A 16075-nucleotide genomic window follows, 5' to 3' on the forward strand; every position below is an offset into this window, starting at 1 on the left:
GTCATATGCCTCTTAAAACCGCTTTGCTGCTTTCCATATTTTGGATATGTTGTGTTTCCATTTTTATTTTCTTAATATACTCTTTGATTTCCCTTTGATTTTTTTCTTTGACTAGTTGTTCTATAGCATGTTGTTTAATTTCCACATATTTGTGATTTTTCCAATTTTCTTCTTGTTTCATACCACTGGTCAGAAAAAAATGCTTAATATGATTTTAATCTTTTTGCATTTATTAACACTCTCCTGGAGAATATTCCATGTGTACTTGAGAAGAATGTATTCAGCTGTGGTAGGATAGAATGTAATGTAAATGTCTGTTAAGTTCTTCTGGTCTATTGTGTAATTTAAGACCAGTGCTTCCCTTTTGATTATCAGTCTGGATGATCTATCCATTCTTGAAAGTGGAGTATTAAAATGCCTTGCTATGATTATGTTGCTACATTTCTCCCTTCATAACAGTTTATATTTGCTTTATAGATTTATGTTCACCAATGCTGGCTGCATAAATACCTACAATTTTATATCCTCCTAATGAATAGACCCTTTATTATTGCATAATGACATTTGTCTCTTATTACAGTTTTTGACCTAAAGACTATTTCATCTGATATAATTATAAATATTCCAGCTTTACTTATTGTTATTCATTTTTTAAAGAGAGAAAGAAATATCAACTTATTGTTCTATATATTTAGGCATCCCTTGGCTGCTTCTTGTATGTGCCCTGACCTGGGATCAAACCCACAACCTTGGTGTGTCAGGAAGATGCTGTAACCAACTGAGCTACCTGACTAGGGCTACCTGCTTTTCTTTTGTTTCCATTTGCATGAAAAATCTTTCTCCAATACTTCACTTTCAGTCTGTGTGTGTCTTTAAAGGTGAAGTGAAACTCTTGTAGGTAGCAGATACTTAAGACTTTTTTTTTCATTCATTCAGCCACTCTGTATTTTTGATTGGAGAATTTAGTCCATTTACATAAAGTGTAATTCTTGATACCTATGAACTTACTATTACCATTTTGCTAATTGTTTTTTGGCTGTTGTGTAGATGTGTGTTTTTCTCTTCCTCTCTTGTAATTTGATTACTTTTCTGTAGTGGTATGCTTTGATTCCTTTCTTTTTATGTTTCTGTATCTACTATTGGTTTTTGTGTTTGTGGTGATCATGAGGCTTACGTAAAACACATTATAGTTGTAACAATCTATTTTAAGCTAATAACAACTTAACTTCAAACACATGAAAAGCTCTACATTTTTATACTCACCCCCATTTTCAGGCTATGTATGTTACAATATGCATATGTTTATATTGTATATCAACAGGTTATTGTCATTAGAGTTATTTTTAATAGTTTTTCCTTCAACCTTCATGCTAGAGTTGTAAGTAACTTACCCATTACCAGTACAATTTTAGAGTATTCTGAGTTTAACTATATATTTTCTTTTATCAGTGAGTTTTACACTTTCATATATTTCCATGTTACTAATTAGCATCCTTTTGTTTCATCTTAAGGAATTTCCTTTGACAATTCTTGTTAGGCTGGTCTAGTAGGGATGAACTCTCACTTTTTGTTTATCTGAAATACCCTATCTCTTTCAATTCTGAAGGACAAACAATGCCATGTATTTTCTTGGTTGGAAGTTTTTTTTTCTTTCAACACTTTAAATATATAATTCTACTTCATTCTTGCCTTAAAGTTCCTGCAGAATAATCCACTTATGTTCTTATGGGTGTTCCCTTATAACTAACAAGTTGCCTTTGTTCTGTTGTTTTTAACTTCCTTTTAACTTTTGAACATTTAATTTTGTGTTTCTCAGTGTGAGTCTCTTTAGATTCATTTTTTTTTCTGGTATTCTTTAGGCTTTCTGAATATGGGTGTCTGTGTCCCTAGGTTGGGCAAGTTCTCAGACATTATTTCTTTGAATAAGCTTTCTGCCTCTTTCTCCTCCTTTTGAGATCTCTAGTACATATATATTGGCCTGCCTGATGGTATCCCACTAGGTATCAAAGCTAACTTAACTGTTTTTAATCTTTTGTTTCTTTTTGCTCCTCTGACTGGATGAATCCCACAGCCTTATCTTTGCATTTGTTGATTTTTTTTCCTTAATCTAGTCTGATACTGAACCCCTGTATGGATTTTTTTCAGTTCAATTATTATACTCTTCAGCTCTATGAATTCTTTTGATTTTTTGTGTGTTTTCTATCTCTGGTGAAATTCTCATTTTGTTCATGCATTGCTCCTCTGACCTTGGTGAGCATTTTTATGACCATTATCTCTGTTTCATTAAGATCAATTTCTGAGATTTATCCTGTTATTTTTTCTTTGAAACATATTTCCTTGTTTATTTTTTTTTCTTGACTCTCTGTATTGGTTAATATGCATTAAATAAAAAAGCCACCTCTCCTAGTATGTCACATTGGTCTTACAGGAGATGAATGTCATCAATCAGCCCAGTCCAAGCTTCTGGTTTTCTCAAAACTTTGTAATTATCCTAGCCACCTTTGTTACTCTTGGTGGCTCCCAATAATTGAAGGTGTGCCAAGGCCTGTCAGTGTCTCAAAGGGGAGCATCACAGGCAAAACCTAGATGCAGGCTGATTAGATGCCAGGCACTCAGACAGTAGCTAGGAAAATATGTAGTTTAGCTCTTTTCACGGAGAAACTGGGAGGTGAGCATTTTTGCCTGCTCCCTCTGCACAGAGACAGGGCGGATAGCTGTTTGTGGCGGGAGTGGGGAGTGTGCCTCTGCACCATTTAAAAACTGCTTCTTTGTTTGCTATAGTCTCCAGGAGACCTGAATGCAAGACGTGTTGGCTATCAGGGCCAGAAGAAATGGGGATCATCCCTCAAGCACCAGCCGCAAGTGCTGTGGCACCAGGCATGTGTACAAGCTCCTTCCGAAGAGATGTTGGTGACCTAGTGTTATAAATGCAGGGAGCTAGAGACAGAAGGTGGTAGAAGTGCTCACCAGCTTCCCCAGGGTCCCTGAAGCTCCATAGTTAGCTTCTAGATGCATACAAATTAGACTCTCAGGCAGCAGGTTATAAAGTCTGCAGTCAGAACCCTCCCCAAGGAAGACTCGATGTGCTAAGCCCTGGGAGGACAGCCATAGTGAGTGCTAGCACATGTGCCTGGTAAATAACCGCTTCCTTGTTTTCTAAAGTCCTATGGGGCTTGTGAATGCGAACTCTGTTGGCTTTCATGGCTTTCAGAGTTAAATGTTTTGAGGACTTGTCCCTTGGGTGGGAGTCTTAAAAGTTGGAATGAGTGCTGTCCAAACCCTTCATTCTTCAGGGGGAAGAAACTAAGAATTGGATATATTATCCCAACTGTATGGTGTTGTACAGGGAGTGGGGTTATGGGGTGGTACTCCCCAGCATTTCCTCCTATTTCAGTGTGGGTATTTTCTTGGTTTCCTGATGTGTATCATGTGCCTCACTGAGTTAGTTTTTGGATTTCTCTCAAAGGAGATTACTCCAGTTGTAGTTATATATTCAGTATATCTGTGGAAGGAGAAAAGTTCAGGGGCCTCCTGTGTCATCATCTTGGTCTCCCACAAAGGATTTGCATGTACATGGCTCCAAACAAGATATACAGATGGTTAATAAGCATATGAAGCGATGGTCAATACTAGTCTTTCTGAAAACGCAAATCAAAATCGTAATGAGGTACCTCTTCACATCCATTAGAATGGCTACCATAAAAAATAGAATATAACAAGTGTTTGTAGGGTGAGGATAAATTGGAATCTTGTATATTGCTGGTGGAAATGTAAAATGGTGTAACCACCATGGAAAACAGTATGGTAATTTCTCAAAAAGTAAAATAGGATTGTCATATGCTCGACAATTAGCCTTCTATATATACTCAAAAGAATTGAAAGCAGGGATTCAAACAGCTATCTGAACACCAATGTTCATAGCAGCATTATTCATAATGGCCAAAGGGTAGAAACAACCCAATTTCATTAACAAATAAAGGATAAACACAATGTGACATATACATATAATGGAATATTATTCAGCTCTAAAAAGGAAGGAAATGATGAACCTTAAAATCTTTATGTTAAGTGCAATAAGCAAGACACAAAAGGACAAATACTGTATAATTTCATTGAGATGTGATGCCTGGAAGAAGCAAATTTATACAGACAGAAAGTATAAGAGAGTTAACCAGGGGCTGGGAGAAGGGGAGATTGAGGAGTTACTTTTTCAGTGGGTACAGAGTTTCTATTTGATATGGTAAAAAGTCCTGGAAATGGATGGTGATGACTGCACAACATTGGGAATGTACTTAGTGCTATTGGGTTGTACGCTTAAAATAGTTAAAATGGTAAATTCTGTGTATATTTTAATTCAATTTTTAAACTTAAAAGCCATTTAAAATTTTTAAATTTATGTTTTGATTCATAGAGTTTAGTTGCAAACCATTAATAGATTTAAATATCTTCTCATAGATACCCAGAACAACATTTCTAAATTTCTGCAACAGTGCCTGAAATGCTGTTTGTGGTGTTTGGAAAAAGTGGTCAGGTTTTTGAACAGAAATGCCTATGTTATGGTAAGTAGATTACTTTTTATTTATTAAACTTTGCAAACTCAAGCCCCATATCTACATTTCCATTCCTAAAGCACTTCCACATCATGCAGTTGAGTCTCTGACTATGTGGATGTAAGGATTTGTGAATCCACTGCATAATTCATTGCTCTGCTTTCCTAACTGAGATAGCATATTAACTGTACTTCAGTATTACCTTCAATATCTCTTTGGAGAGGAAAATATTTATTTACTTTAGAAGTTTTAATTTTATCTTTTAAAAGATTTTATTTATTTATTTATAGAGAGAGGGGAAGGGAGGGAAAAAGAGAGGGAGAGAAACATCAGTGTGTCATTACCTCTTGCGTGCCCCTTCTGGGGACCTGGCCTGCAACCCAGGCACGTGCCCTGACTGGGAATTGAACCAGTGGCCTTGTGGTTCGCAGTCCGGCACTCAGTCCACTGAGCCATACCAGCAAGAGCTTACCTTAAAAGTTTTTAAATATGTTAGATTGAACATGGTTTTGTGTGTCTTTGACATAGTTTATTGGAAAGACAGCTTACCTTTTCTATGTTTTACTCAGAGATGAAAATATCTTTCTGAGATTTATATATTTTAAAGGAAGTGCCTAATGAAATTTGTTTCTTTTTTCTGTGGGAATACAGAGGCTTCTAAAGAAATTTTTAAACATAGGGGAACCAAAACTGTAAATCTAAAATTTAGCAACTACACTTGCTTATTCTTACAGTGACACAGGGTCTGCAGCAATGATTCAAACAGTGATGGAGATTCAAGTAGTCATTAATTTACTTCCATCAAGAATACCGTACTGAGTCTTTTAAGCAGTAAACCAAGTGTATTGAAAGGCACTGGATTTCCTGAGAGTAATTTTTAATATGAACTCTAACATTTAACCCATTCAGCAACAAACCCTAGTCACAGACTTCAAAGACAGAAACCATGTCCTGAGATTTGAGAGAATAAAACCCTACTGTTTGAAGTTCTCTTATCCCCTCAGAGTGTAAGGAAATACCACATCTGAAGCAGACCTTATTGCCAACAACTCTGAGAGTGGTGCAGAGTTGAGGACACCGAGTCCCCAGGCCTCCCACAAACCCAAATGTTAGAAAGAGGAATGAGAGTATCTGTATAGGTGACAGAGAATGAATTCATTTTCCTGTCATAGGACTGTCTCTTGGTCTTGTAAGAGTATGTTACTGACTCTGGAATAATAACTGTCTTCCCCAGATTGCAATATATGGCAAAAACTTCTGCAGGTCAGCAAGAGATGCTTTCGATCTGCTGCTAAGAAATATTTTAAAGTAAGTACCTCACAACAGAAGATTTGGTGAACCCTGAGCATCACATGCTTCATGTGTTGTTTTTGAAGTGTTGGTAGTCATTTTGGACATGAATATTGGCTTTTGAGTTGATAGGTTTCAACCTTCTTTGTGACATCAATATTTTTTTTACATCTTAGAATTGTTGCTTCTATCATCCACTGATGTCTTTATATCCACTGGCATTTATTTATTTGTGTTACCCACTCTGCTCAAGAAGTTCCTCACATGAACATTGTCATCATGTCTATGACTATTTTCCCCTCCCCAAATCGACAGGGCCTCAGTAAGTGAAGTCAGGGAACAAATGCAGCATCCTTAGGGTCCAGGGCATCCATAGGCCACAAACTGGGGAGAGAGGCTGACACCACTAATCGTACCTGACAGCTCTACAATGCCATCTTCTGTTCACTTCATTGAAAATATCAGAAATTCATCCCAGAACTTCAGTTCTTATATTTAACAAATGTCAAATAAAGCTGCAGTGAAATGCATCAAAATTAAGTGATAAATTATTTGTTCTCATAAATTTCAAGTAACATGTAATTTAAACACAAAATCATGCTTTGTTTTTTCTGTTTCTTAGAGTTGCCATTATGGATAAAGTTACAGATTTTGTACTAGTCCTGGGGAAACTTCTCGTTGCTGGTTGTATAGGTAAGTAATAATAATAAAAATTTACAGGGTGCTTAGGAAAACTCCTTTGCAACAAAAAAGCTATAGTTCTTTACTAATGTATAACATATGTCCTGCCTTTTCATTGTAGGTGTCCTGGCCTTTTTACTCTTCACACAGAGAATTTCAATCATTATAGAAGGACCAACATCTTTAAATTACTACTGGATACCTTTGCTGGTAAGAGCTGGTGTTTTAGTCCAGGCTGCTATAACAACATACCACAGATTGGGTGGCTTAAACAACAGGAATTTATTTTTCATATACTGAAGACTGAGAAGTCCAAGATCAAGGTGCCCACAGACTTGGTTCTTGGTGATGACTCTCTTCCTTGTTTGCAAAGGGACACCTCTTTGCTGTATCCTAACAAGGTGAAGAGAGAGATTATCTCTCCTGCCTCCTCTTGTGAGGGCACTAATCCCAGTCATGAAAGCTCTACCCTTACAACCTAATTACGTCTCAAAGGCCCCATCTCCAAATACGATCACACTGGGGATTAGATTTCAACATACAAATCTTGAGGGGACACAATTTACTCCAAAGTAGCTATATAACATCGACTCTGATTTATCAGAGATGACAAAATTTTAAAAAAGAAATGAGAAATAATGATAGCTAATATATATTGGTCTTACTTGGTGTCAAGCCTCATTCTATTTTAAAGGTTGGGTTCCTTAGAAAAAATCTCCAAGACAGAGGGTTGAGTGTGAAGGATTTATTAGGAAGTCTTTTCCCGAGATACACTTTTAAAGAAGTGAAGGGGGCAGGTCCTGGCAAAGGAAGAAGCTGACCCATGTTGCAGTTAAAGTTGAAGCCTCAGACATAAATTATAGGGAGATCTGACTAGGGGGCTGAGCCTTTTGTATGGCATGTGAAGCAGCCATTGGCCAGGTTGCCCTCTGGATGGGAGTGTAAGCTTGGCTGAGGCAGTTCCCTGCCAGGAGGGCAACCTGTACTGACAGAAGCACCCTGCATCCCCCAGAAGTGGAGGAGGACCTGGATGAAGTCCTGTGGTATCTATTACCATACATTAACTCACTCAATTCATGTGTCACAAATACTATTATTATGATTCACGTTCTCCCCTCTCCTGCCAGCAGTGTTGTAGAGGAGGTGCAGACAGGTTATGTCACTTGTTGAATGAAAGCCTGGGCTGTGATTCAGACCTTAGTGGTATGTGCCCTTAACTCCTGTGTTACTGCCTCCATGTGCAAAATCCTAAATATGGCATATATTTGGTAGGGATTGGGAATAGTGGTAAGAAAATTGGCCAGTTATCTAGTACATTTTGTTTAAATCCCAGTACAGAGCACTGAAAAACATTATATTGAAAATGTTTTTTCTCTATATTGAAACCTTTTTCAACACAGGGTACTTCCAAGCTTTCTCATCTTGACTTTCGTGTAAAGCTGAACTATAGTTCTCTTAGACAACTTAATGACTCCGTCACTCTCTTCCTTACTCCTTTACAGACCGTCGTTATTGGGTCTTACCTAGTTGCACATGGGTTCTTCAGCGTCTATGCAATGTGTATCGATACAATTTTCATCTGCTTCTGTAAGTTTTTGGAATATGTTTGCCCCCTTCAGTGGATAACCAAAAGATTAAGAGGTTAAGACCCATGTCCATAGCTGGCTTGTAAGTTTGCTATGACCTGGCTGAAATCACAAAACACTGTTTATTTGTAAAGAGGCAAATTTGTTTAGTAGGCGCTCTTTAAAACTTAATGGCTGAGAGAATGGAGTTTGCAAAGCACAGGAGAGTCAGCTATTGAAATGAACCTCACGCTTCATGGCATGGAGTTAGCATGAAATGATTTTTTTATTTCCCCATGTTTTTAAATTCGTAATGATTGGCTTCTATAGTGCTTTATTAGCAGAATTGAGGACATAACTGGGCTTTGGAAACTCTTTGAAGAAGCCTTTATAGATTCTGATAAGGCCAAGCTGGCACTGGTTTCAAAGACACACAGGGATGGATTCACATTAGGTAACACATTGACAAATGGGGCAAATGGAAAGGATTCATAGAAGAGCATGTCTAGGAAATGGCTAGTGGCTAGATCAATCCCAATGCTTAGAGTAAGAGTACGTACTGCCTTAGAGCTTTCACACTGATGTATTCACTGTGCATCTGTGTGACACGTATAACTTGCATACACAAAATGAATGTTTTCTGTTAGCACTTCATCTTAAAAGTCCTGGAGAACATAGTGCCCTCAAGAGTTTGGTCTGGCTCTCACCTTCAACCTAGAGAAAGTAAGGTCAGCAGGTGGAAGAACGGAACTTGTTAGCCCTACAGCTCTACCCTCTGAGAGATTATTTCTCTGGCACATTGCTCTTAAGAGAAATAAAGGAAACATTCTATAACAGGGCATTACTGAGTGATCCCCTCCATTCATATACAGCTAAGTTTTTAGTATAACCCACAGTATCAACTTTGTGCTGGGGTCAGAAGAGAAGATAATAACTGTAGGGAGAAATATTCAAGGCAAACCTCCTAGAAAATTGGTTTGACCTTATTTTTGTTTTTTTCTTTTTCAACATTTGAAAAATTAATTTCCAATAACTGGATAAAGAAGTCAGGAGAACTTTGTGTACTTCTTAGCTCTTCCTCTGGCTGTAAGTGGAACTGGAATGGAATGTTTAATCTTTTCTTAGTGCCTCAGTGGTTTGTTAGGAAAAGCCATCTACTAAAATACCACTGAACTCATCTCATACCTGAGCTGGAATCAGAAGCTTGGGAATAAGGCGGTGTCTAAGACACAGGAGAGAACTCGCAAATGTTCCACACTTCTCTCCAGACGCTAATCATGGGAACAATTCTGGGAGACTCCACTGGGATAGTCCCCATTCTCATAAACTTAAAAATTTCCCCAAAATGTATCTCAGGACATGTTCAGAACCTACTAGTTCCCAGTCTTTGGAAGCTTTGGCAAATTTTATGCATTTTAAATTTTACAGAGGATTTTAAATTTGAGCAGTAAGTGTTTTGCACCCTTCTATATTAGTAATTGCCAACTTGGAAGCCAGGTAATTTCAGGTAATTTCAGCTTTATTCAATACATTGTGTGTTGAACATGAATAGTTTCCTTTCAGGGACTCCTCTCTTCCCTTCAGGCACAAAAAATAAGGGAAACCAAAGTGTATTTCTTTACCCTTCCCAGCTGTTACTATGGGCAACACCTTACTTTGGAAAACATTCTTCTTAAATGATACTCTAAGCCAAATTATGACTGTGTGGAATGGTACCTTTTATTTTTTATATATCTTTTTATATCTAATATCTTGACTGCTGGAAATTATGATGTTTTTAAAAATGCAAACCATTTGCAAACACTTTATTTATAGAAAAATAGCATCTTTTTATCACTATAGGGCACTGAGAGTTTTGGTCCCAGGATGGGAAAAAATAATATTTTGCGATTAGTGGTGTGATCCATACCAGGTCTTCTACCAACACCTCAAAGGGGATAGTGACATCGCTATATGACATGTGATGTGCAATATGGAAATATGATTAAGGAAGAGAGAACAAAAATGTTAGGTGTCTATCATGTTTTCCTCCTTAGCTTTTCATGTTGTGTGTGAGGAAAGTCACTGTGAGATATAATAATATGAAACTGTACTACACAAATAATCTAACCATTTCCAAAGACTGTGATGGAAAATTACTGATTTCACAAACTATGATTATATGGTTTTATGTAACATTTTTATCCTTTATATTATAATAAATAAAAGCTGTAAGTAACAAATCTTTTAAGTGTGCTAGCCAAAACCTAGGATGAAATTGCATTTATATATTTATTAGTAGATATTATCTGCTGTGAATTGCATGTATCTGCAGGAAACTTAACTCTCAGCATCATTCCAGTACTTCTGCCCAACACCCAACAGTGAACACCCCATCATTTTATTATAAGCCTAGGCAAAGCTGGAAGGTAAATTAGAAACTTGGGAAACACTGATATTAGCTTTAGAATGTAATCAGAGACAGACTGCAAGGATTCAAGACAGGATGCCGTAGAGTTAAGTAGGAATGGAACCAAACTAGGTGTCATGAGAAGACTTGGGTGCTCTCATCCTGACAGCCCAAGACATTTTGACTTTAGAAGAATCTTCTTACACTTCTGGGTCTCAGTTTTTTCATGTATACTGTTAAGGTGTGGTATACCATTAAAAGTGGCTTTGAACTCTGAAATTCAATTATTGTTCTTCATTTATCACAAGAATAATACACTTTTTATTCAGCTTTATGTCAGAGGATGTGGAAATTTACCTTTCTGAAATAAACAGTCACAGAACTTAGAGATAACACTTTTGAAAGCACATGAAAAATTTCATTTACCTTTAAACTATCAAAATAAACCTCTTTGGGAGTGGGTGGGATTTAGGAAGTTTCAGCGCTCCCTGGCAGAGGTTGAAGGTTCTTGCTTTGTCCAGCACCAGCAACTAAACTGCACTAATTTGTCTTATACTTGACTTTCTAACACTGATTTCTCTGATTTCTCCCCGTTCGACTCTTCAATGTATAAAAATGCACATAATTGTTCTGCTGCTGCTCGCTGCTTTTGCCTGCTTTGGCTGCTGCATATACAGGTGAAGATCTGGAAAGAAATGATGGATCTACAGAAAAACCATACTTCATAGCCCCTACCCTTCACGGAATGCTGAACAAGAAGCAACTAGTTCCCCAGAAGCAGAAAGTGTAAAAAAGCTCCAAACAGTGCCACTCACTTTTAAGTGGAAGTTTTGTAAATTAGGTCATTTATAATTTGAAAATGATTCTTTTGATTAGTGTGAAATTTCTGCGCTTGTTCCTAAAAAGCCAGAACCTGGTACTATCTGAGGCATTTGTTAACAGTAGCCTCTGTGAACTAGGGTACTCCATAGCCTAACTGTGGTCCCATCTGAAGGGCATGTTGTAAACATCCAGCATTTTTTAAGTCTATAGCCGAACGAGTTTGGAAAACTTTTATAACTCGGTGTGCTGTTGCTCATTGCAGCACTTTGATAGCCTTTCTTTTTATACTTGTATATTTGTAAAGGATATTCAGGCAATTTTTGAAAGTGCTATAAATGTATAATGGATTAGCCATAAAAAGACTGATATATAGTTAACCAGCATATGGTATTAAGTTTGTAAATATGGTGCTATGGTCATATTTGTACTGTTCAAGCTTGTGGACAACTCTCTCAACTGTGATTAAACTTGTATTAATGATTCCCTAGGAAGTATATTTCAGTAAGTGATTCAAGTTTATAACAAACATGTAGATGTTAATGTTTTACAGGGTCCATAGAGAGCATTACCAGGTAAATTACTGTGGAAACTTCACAGCCCATTTTGCTTTAGTGATATATTTACAGTGAAGTTGAATCTGAGTTCTGGAATGTCATTGTCAATAATATGAACCTCTGGCCACCATAAAAATATTTTAAGCAGAACTGAAATGACCACATAACTCATGACTTTTGTCTCAAACTAAATAGAGACAGAATCCTATGTTCCTATTCCCACTATATAGGAAATTGGTATGGATGCATTTTGGAAGTGTGACTGTGTCTTCTCATGAGCATACCTGTTTTTCTAGATTAAAGAGATTGGCTGTGTTCTACAAAAGATTTGATTTTAGCCCAACTTTCAGAGAGGAAAGAGAAAAGATACAACACTTCATATTTTACCCTGAGGAAACGTACTCTCAGTCCTCCATAAACACCTCATGGGGGCGTACTGTGGGTTAGAAAATCCATCCCTGAGGTTTTAGGAGGAATATTAGTGCCATATTCCACCCTGCTGGCCAGAGCACCAAGCCAGTTTCTGGCAGCCATGCCTGAGTCTTGGGCATGGGAAAGCAAAGCGTGAATTGGACATTCATGTACTTTGCTTACCCATCCTGTGTGTGAGTGCATAGGATACAACTAACAATGTAAAAATGTACCCCCAAAAGGAGTATTGAATCAAATAGTATCCTTTTGGCTTTCACACTAAGCTTGTATATAAGGACTATTTATGTATTGACAGAAAAGAATATGCTGGTCTAATGTTTTGATCTGAATATCATCCATGTGTCCAAGAAGAGAGCCAGAATTGCATCGTGTTACTAGTAAATAAATATACTAATTTATTTAATGATCCTAAAGTGTGAAAGCCTAGATTTAGGTTGACTCCATGGCAGTTAAAGCAAGAAGCCAATGAATAGGGAAGGTAATTCAAAATATTAGCCATTATAACAGTCACCATCTTGTTCTTGGTTCACTTTCCTGAGATTGTCGAAAGTGTTGACTGGCTTCACAGTTTGACCATGATGGGCCTTCTTCATTTTCATGCTCCTAGAAATATAATGCAGAGAAGAGTGACAACCTGTCTTTCTATATGGTTATTACTATTATTTTATTATTCAACAATACAGGGATTATAACATCTAGTGAAGTAGATGTTACCTCTATCTTAAGTGTTAAAAATGATAGAGTAGCTGAAAAGTTCATAATGATGAAACAGAACAATTTTTAATTTTTGCATGTATCAGAATCACTCTGAAAATTTGTTAAAAACATAGATACTCGTGCCTCACCCTAAGAGATCCCGATACAGTGTGTTTGAGTGTGGGGCATCTTGTGAATTATTATAAAGTTTTCTAGTTGAGTCTGATACATATAAAAGTTGGAAAATCACATGATTAAAATGTAAATTAAAACTACTTGTCTACTTTCTCCTTATATTTATGGCTGTTTTAAGAGGTAGAAAATTGAGAAAGACAAACAAGATTAATTTGGAGACTTCTAACAATAGTAGCTTCTTCTATGTTTTAGATTCATGGTGCTAAATGGGGCCAATGTAGTATATGTTTAACATTATATCTACTGACTAGGCCAGAAAATTGTCTAGAGTAAAAGTTTTTACTGAACTATATGGAGGTACATTCTAAACTTGACTATATTTTAAGGCTGTAACCCTTGGGCACAAAATCATAGGAAAAGAAATGCAATTTTGTTCAATATTTCTAAATAATTTCTTTACAACTTAAAGGAAAAAAATAATTCTTCCCTTTAAGTTTTAACTATATTTTTATGGGTTTATTTCTAGTCAGAAAAATATTCTCCATTAATAACTTCTTTGTATAATTGAAATGTATTAAAGTAAAAATAAGCATTGATTATGAGGAAAAAATTTAGAAGCCACTTTTTTACAAAGAAAAGCTAATAACTGAAAAATAGCAATATTTCTTAAAATCTGCAGTTTAAGGATTTGAAGTAGACTAAAATTTGTAAATTGTATTTTTAAAACTATACTATCTGAATTGTGTATGGCCAAACAAAAGAAATTGTGAACAAATATGACTGTTTAGAAAGCAAATTGCAAACATAGTACTTCTTAGGAATTGGAAGGTGAATTTAGAGATTCCCATTGAATCTTTCAGGTTTTTTGTAATTGAGTTTGCTGTCCAAAAGAAGGTAAACATTATTACCTCAATCACGCAGCTGAGAGCATGAACTGTTGGCGGAACCTGAGATGGTACACAGAGTGAGATAATATCTTACTGACATAATAACAAGGGCTGATTGTTTTCTCATAGTTATGTTTACAATAATGTAGATGCCAAACTATGCTGTTTAAAAAAAATGTTTTCAACTGCTGTAAAGCAAGAATGCAGCAGATGGCGGTGTTACTTCTCTTACAGTTTTGCTTTGATATTTATTCTGTGCCATTCTTCCTCCTAGTGGAAGATTTAGAAAGAAACGATGGTTCTACTGAAAGACCCTATTACACGAATCAGTCTCTGCTGAAGACTTTGAAGGCGAAAGGCACACGAACTAAGAAGCAGTAGAAGTGCAAACTCTGATCACCCTGCAGCTGTGTGTTTGTTACCTTTTCCTCATGTGCTGTGTTTGTGCCACACTCGTTTCATAAGTGCTTTGAGTTTGGAACACTAGTCACAACCTTGTTGGCTTTATTTGCATGTTTTATACCAAAGCTTATACTGTAATACGTGAAGCCATCAGAAGTCACAAGGGAATTGTTAATAACATGGAACATTTTTATAATAGGGTCTTTTGTGATTCATTTTTAAATAGAATGGCTTGGATGTTTCAAAAATACTAGTGAATATGTCAATATTCTTTTAAATATTAGATAGAAAAATGATATATTATTTAAGTTGATAGATCCTAACATATTTTAAAAATTAAAACTAAAAAAAAAACTTCTGCAGGGAAAATTGGTACACAAAGCAAAGCAGAAAATTTTGAAGTTTTTCCCACTCCTGTTTGACGGTAAATTGGTAAAAGACCGCCCAGCTCCAGATTTTGCTCTAAGTATAGAATGTTTCCTATTAAACAAATTGCCAATCATCCAGCCTTTACTACTTCATCCTCTCTGACAAAGTGCCTTACTGGCTATTTAATATTACCCAGCTTTTGTAGGCAAGTTTACAAACATTGTTTAAAAAAAAATACCTGCAATGTTAGTGATTAAAACAAGTCTTCTCGCATTTGTTTTCCTCTTAGCTCACTGGTTGGAAATCATTTGTCATTTCAGTGTGTTTGATATCCTCACTCCATAGAGTACAGTTTGCAGCATAAACAAATTCCTTTGCACCTAGTGGACATTCTTGAATGTGTGTTACACGCTGAAAGAACATTGGTTGGGTTTCTTTTTTTACTGAAAGTGAGAAGTTTAAAAATGTAATCTTTTCTATAGTAGATCTTTGAAAATACAATAGGTACAAGACTACATTTCTCAGTATTTTACACAGATGAGGAAGGGACACTTTGAGAAATTATGAAGGAAAACTTTGCCCTGGGAAAGGGTGCTCCCAGACTCATGTGCTGAATCGCTCCATTTTAAATGATTGTTATTGCCATCGAGGAGTGTTCCATGTATGTTATTTTATGTTGTAACTTTTGATATAAAATAATCAGTTTACTTACCATATGTTTTTACTGTGCAAATATAAAGAGGAACACAATTTCTAATTAAAATTTAACTAAGTTTACTAGTACTCCTAACTTTAAAGAAAGTGAATTCAGTTTGTTATAGGAAAAGTCTATAAAGCATTCTTCCAAAGGGATGTCAGTCACACATGATAATTTGTGAAAGCTTTGAGAATCAACAATAAGTTGCTACCAGTTTATCTATTATCGCATTTGTTTAAACGTGACTTAAGATATTCTTTTATGCCAAAAACAAACTCACAAGAGCACATGGCACTCTGAGCTCTATGATCAATATGTTTCTGCTGTGCAGAAATATGAAGACCATATTGTCTAAATATCTTTGATAACTAAAATATTTAATCTTTAATGAAATTTGTTGTTACTCATTGTTTTAATTCTATTTGTTTTTTTTCTTCTAATAAAGATTTAGATAAGAAAAAATTGTCTGCTTTCTTATTTCTTGAAGCTAGAAAGGGAAAAAAGCTTTAGTTTTCAAAACCCACTATACTATGACAGGATCTTCTTTGTATCAAATATCTAGGGTTTTTTTAACAACTAGATTTATCTTTTTTTTAAAAAATCCAT

At 36.1% G+C, this 16075-nt stretch overlaps 1 protein-coding gene across 1 annotated transcript in view; it reads left to right on the plus strand.

Moving 5' to 3' along the window:
* SLC44A5 (solute carrier family 44 member 5) overlaps positions 1-15809 on the plus strand; it is a 338085-nt gene extending 322276 nt beyond the window's left edge. Inside the window, exons 17-22 of the mRNA XM_045835610.1 lie at positions 4456-4559; positions 5785-5858; positions 6463-6533; positions 6643-6731; positions 8024-8108; positions 14276-15809. Coding sequence (XP_045691566.1) covers positions 4456-4559; positions 5785-5858; positions 6463-6533; positions 6643-6731; positions 8024-8108; positions 14276-14382 — 530 coding nt within the window. The 3' untranslated portion in view covers positions 14383-15809. The remainder of the gene's footprint in view (positions 1-4455; positions 4560-5784; positions 5859-6462; positions 6534-6642; positions 6732-8023; positions 8109-14275) is intronic.
* Positions 15810-16075: the final 266 nt, after the last annotated feature.

This window comes from Phyllostomus hastatus, unplaced genomic scaffold, assembly GCF_019186645.2.
Source record: "Phyllostomus hastatus isolate PE091 unplaced genomic scaffold, TTU_PhHast_1.1 phas_contig_209, whole genome shotgun sequence".
Lineage (NCBI taxonomy): Eukaryota > Metazoa > Chordata > Mammalia > Chiroptera > Phyllostomidae > Phyllostomus > Phyllostomus hastatus.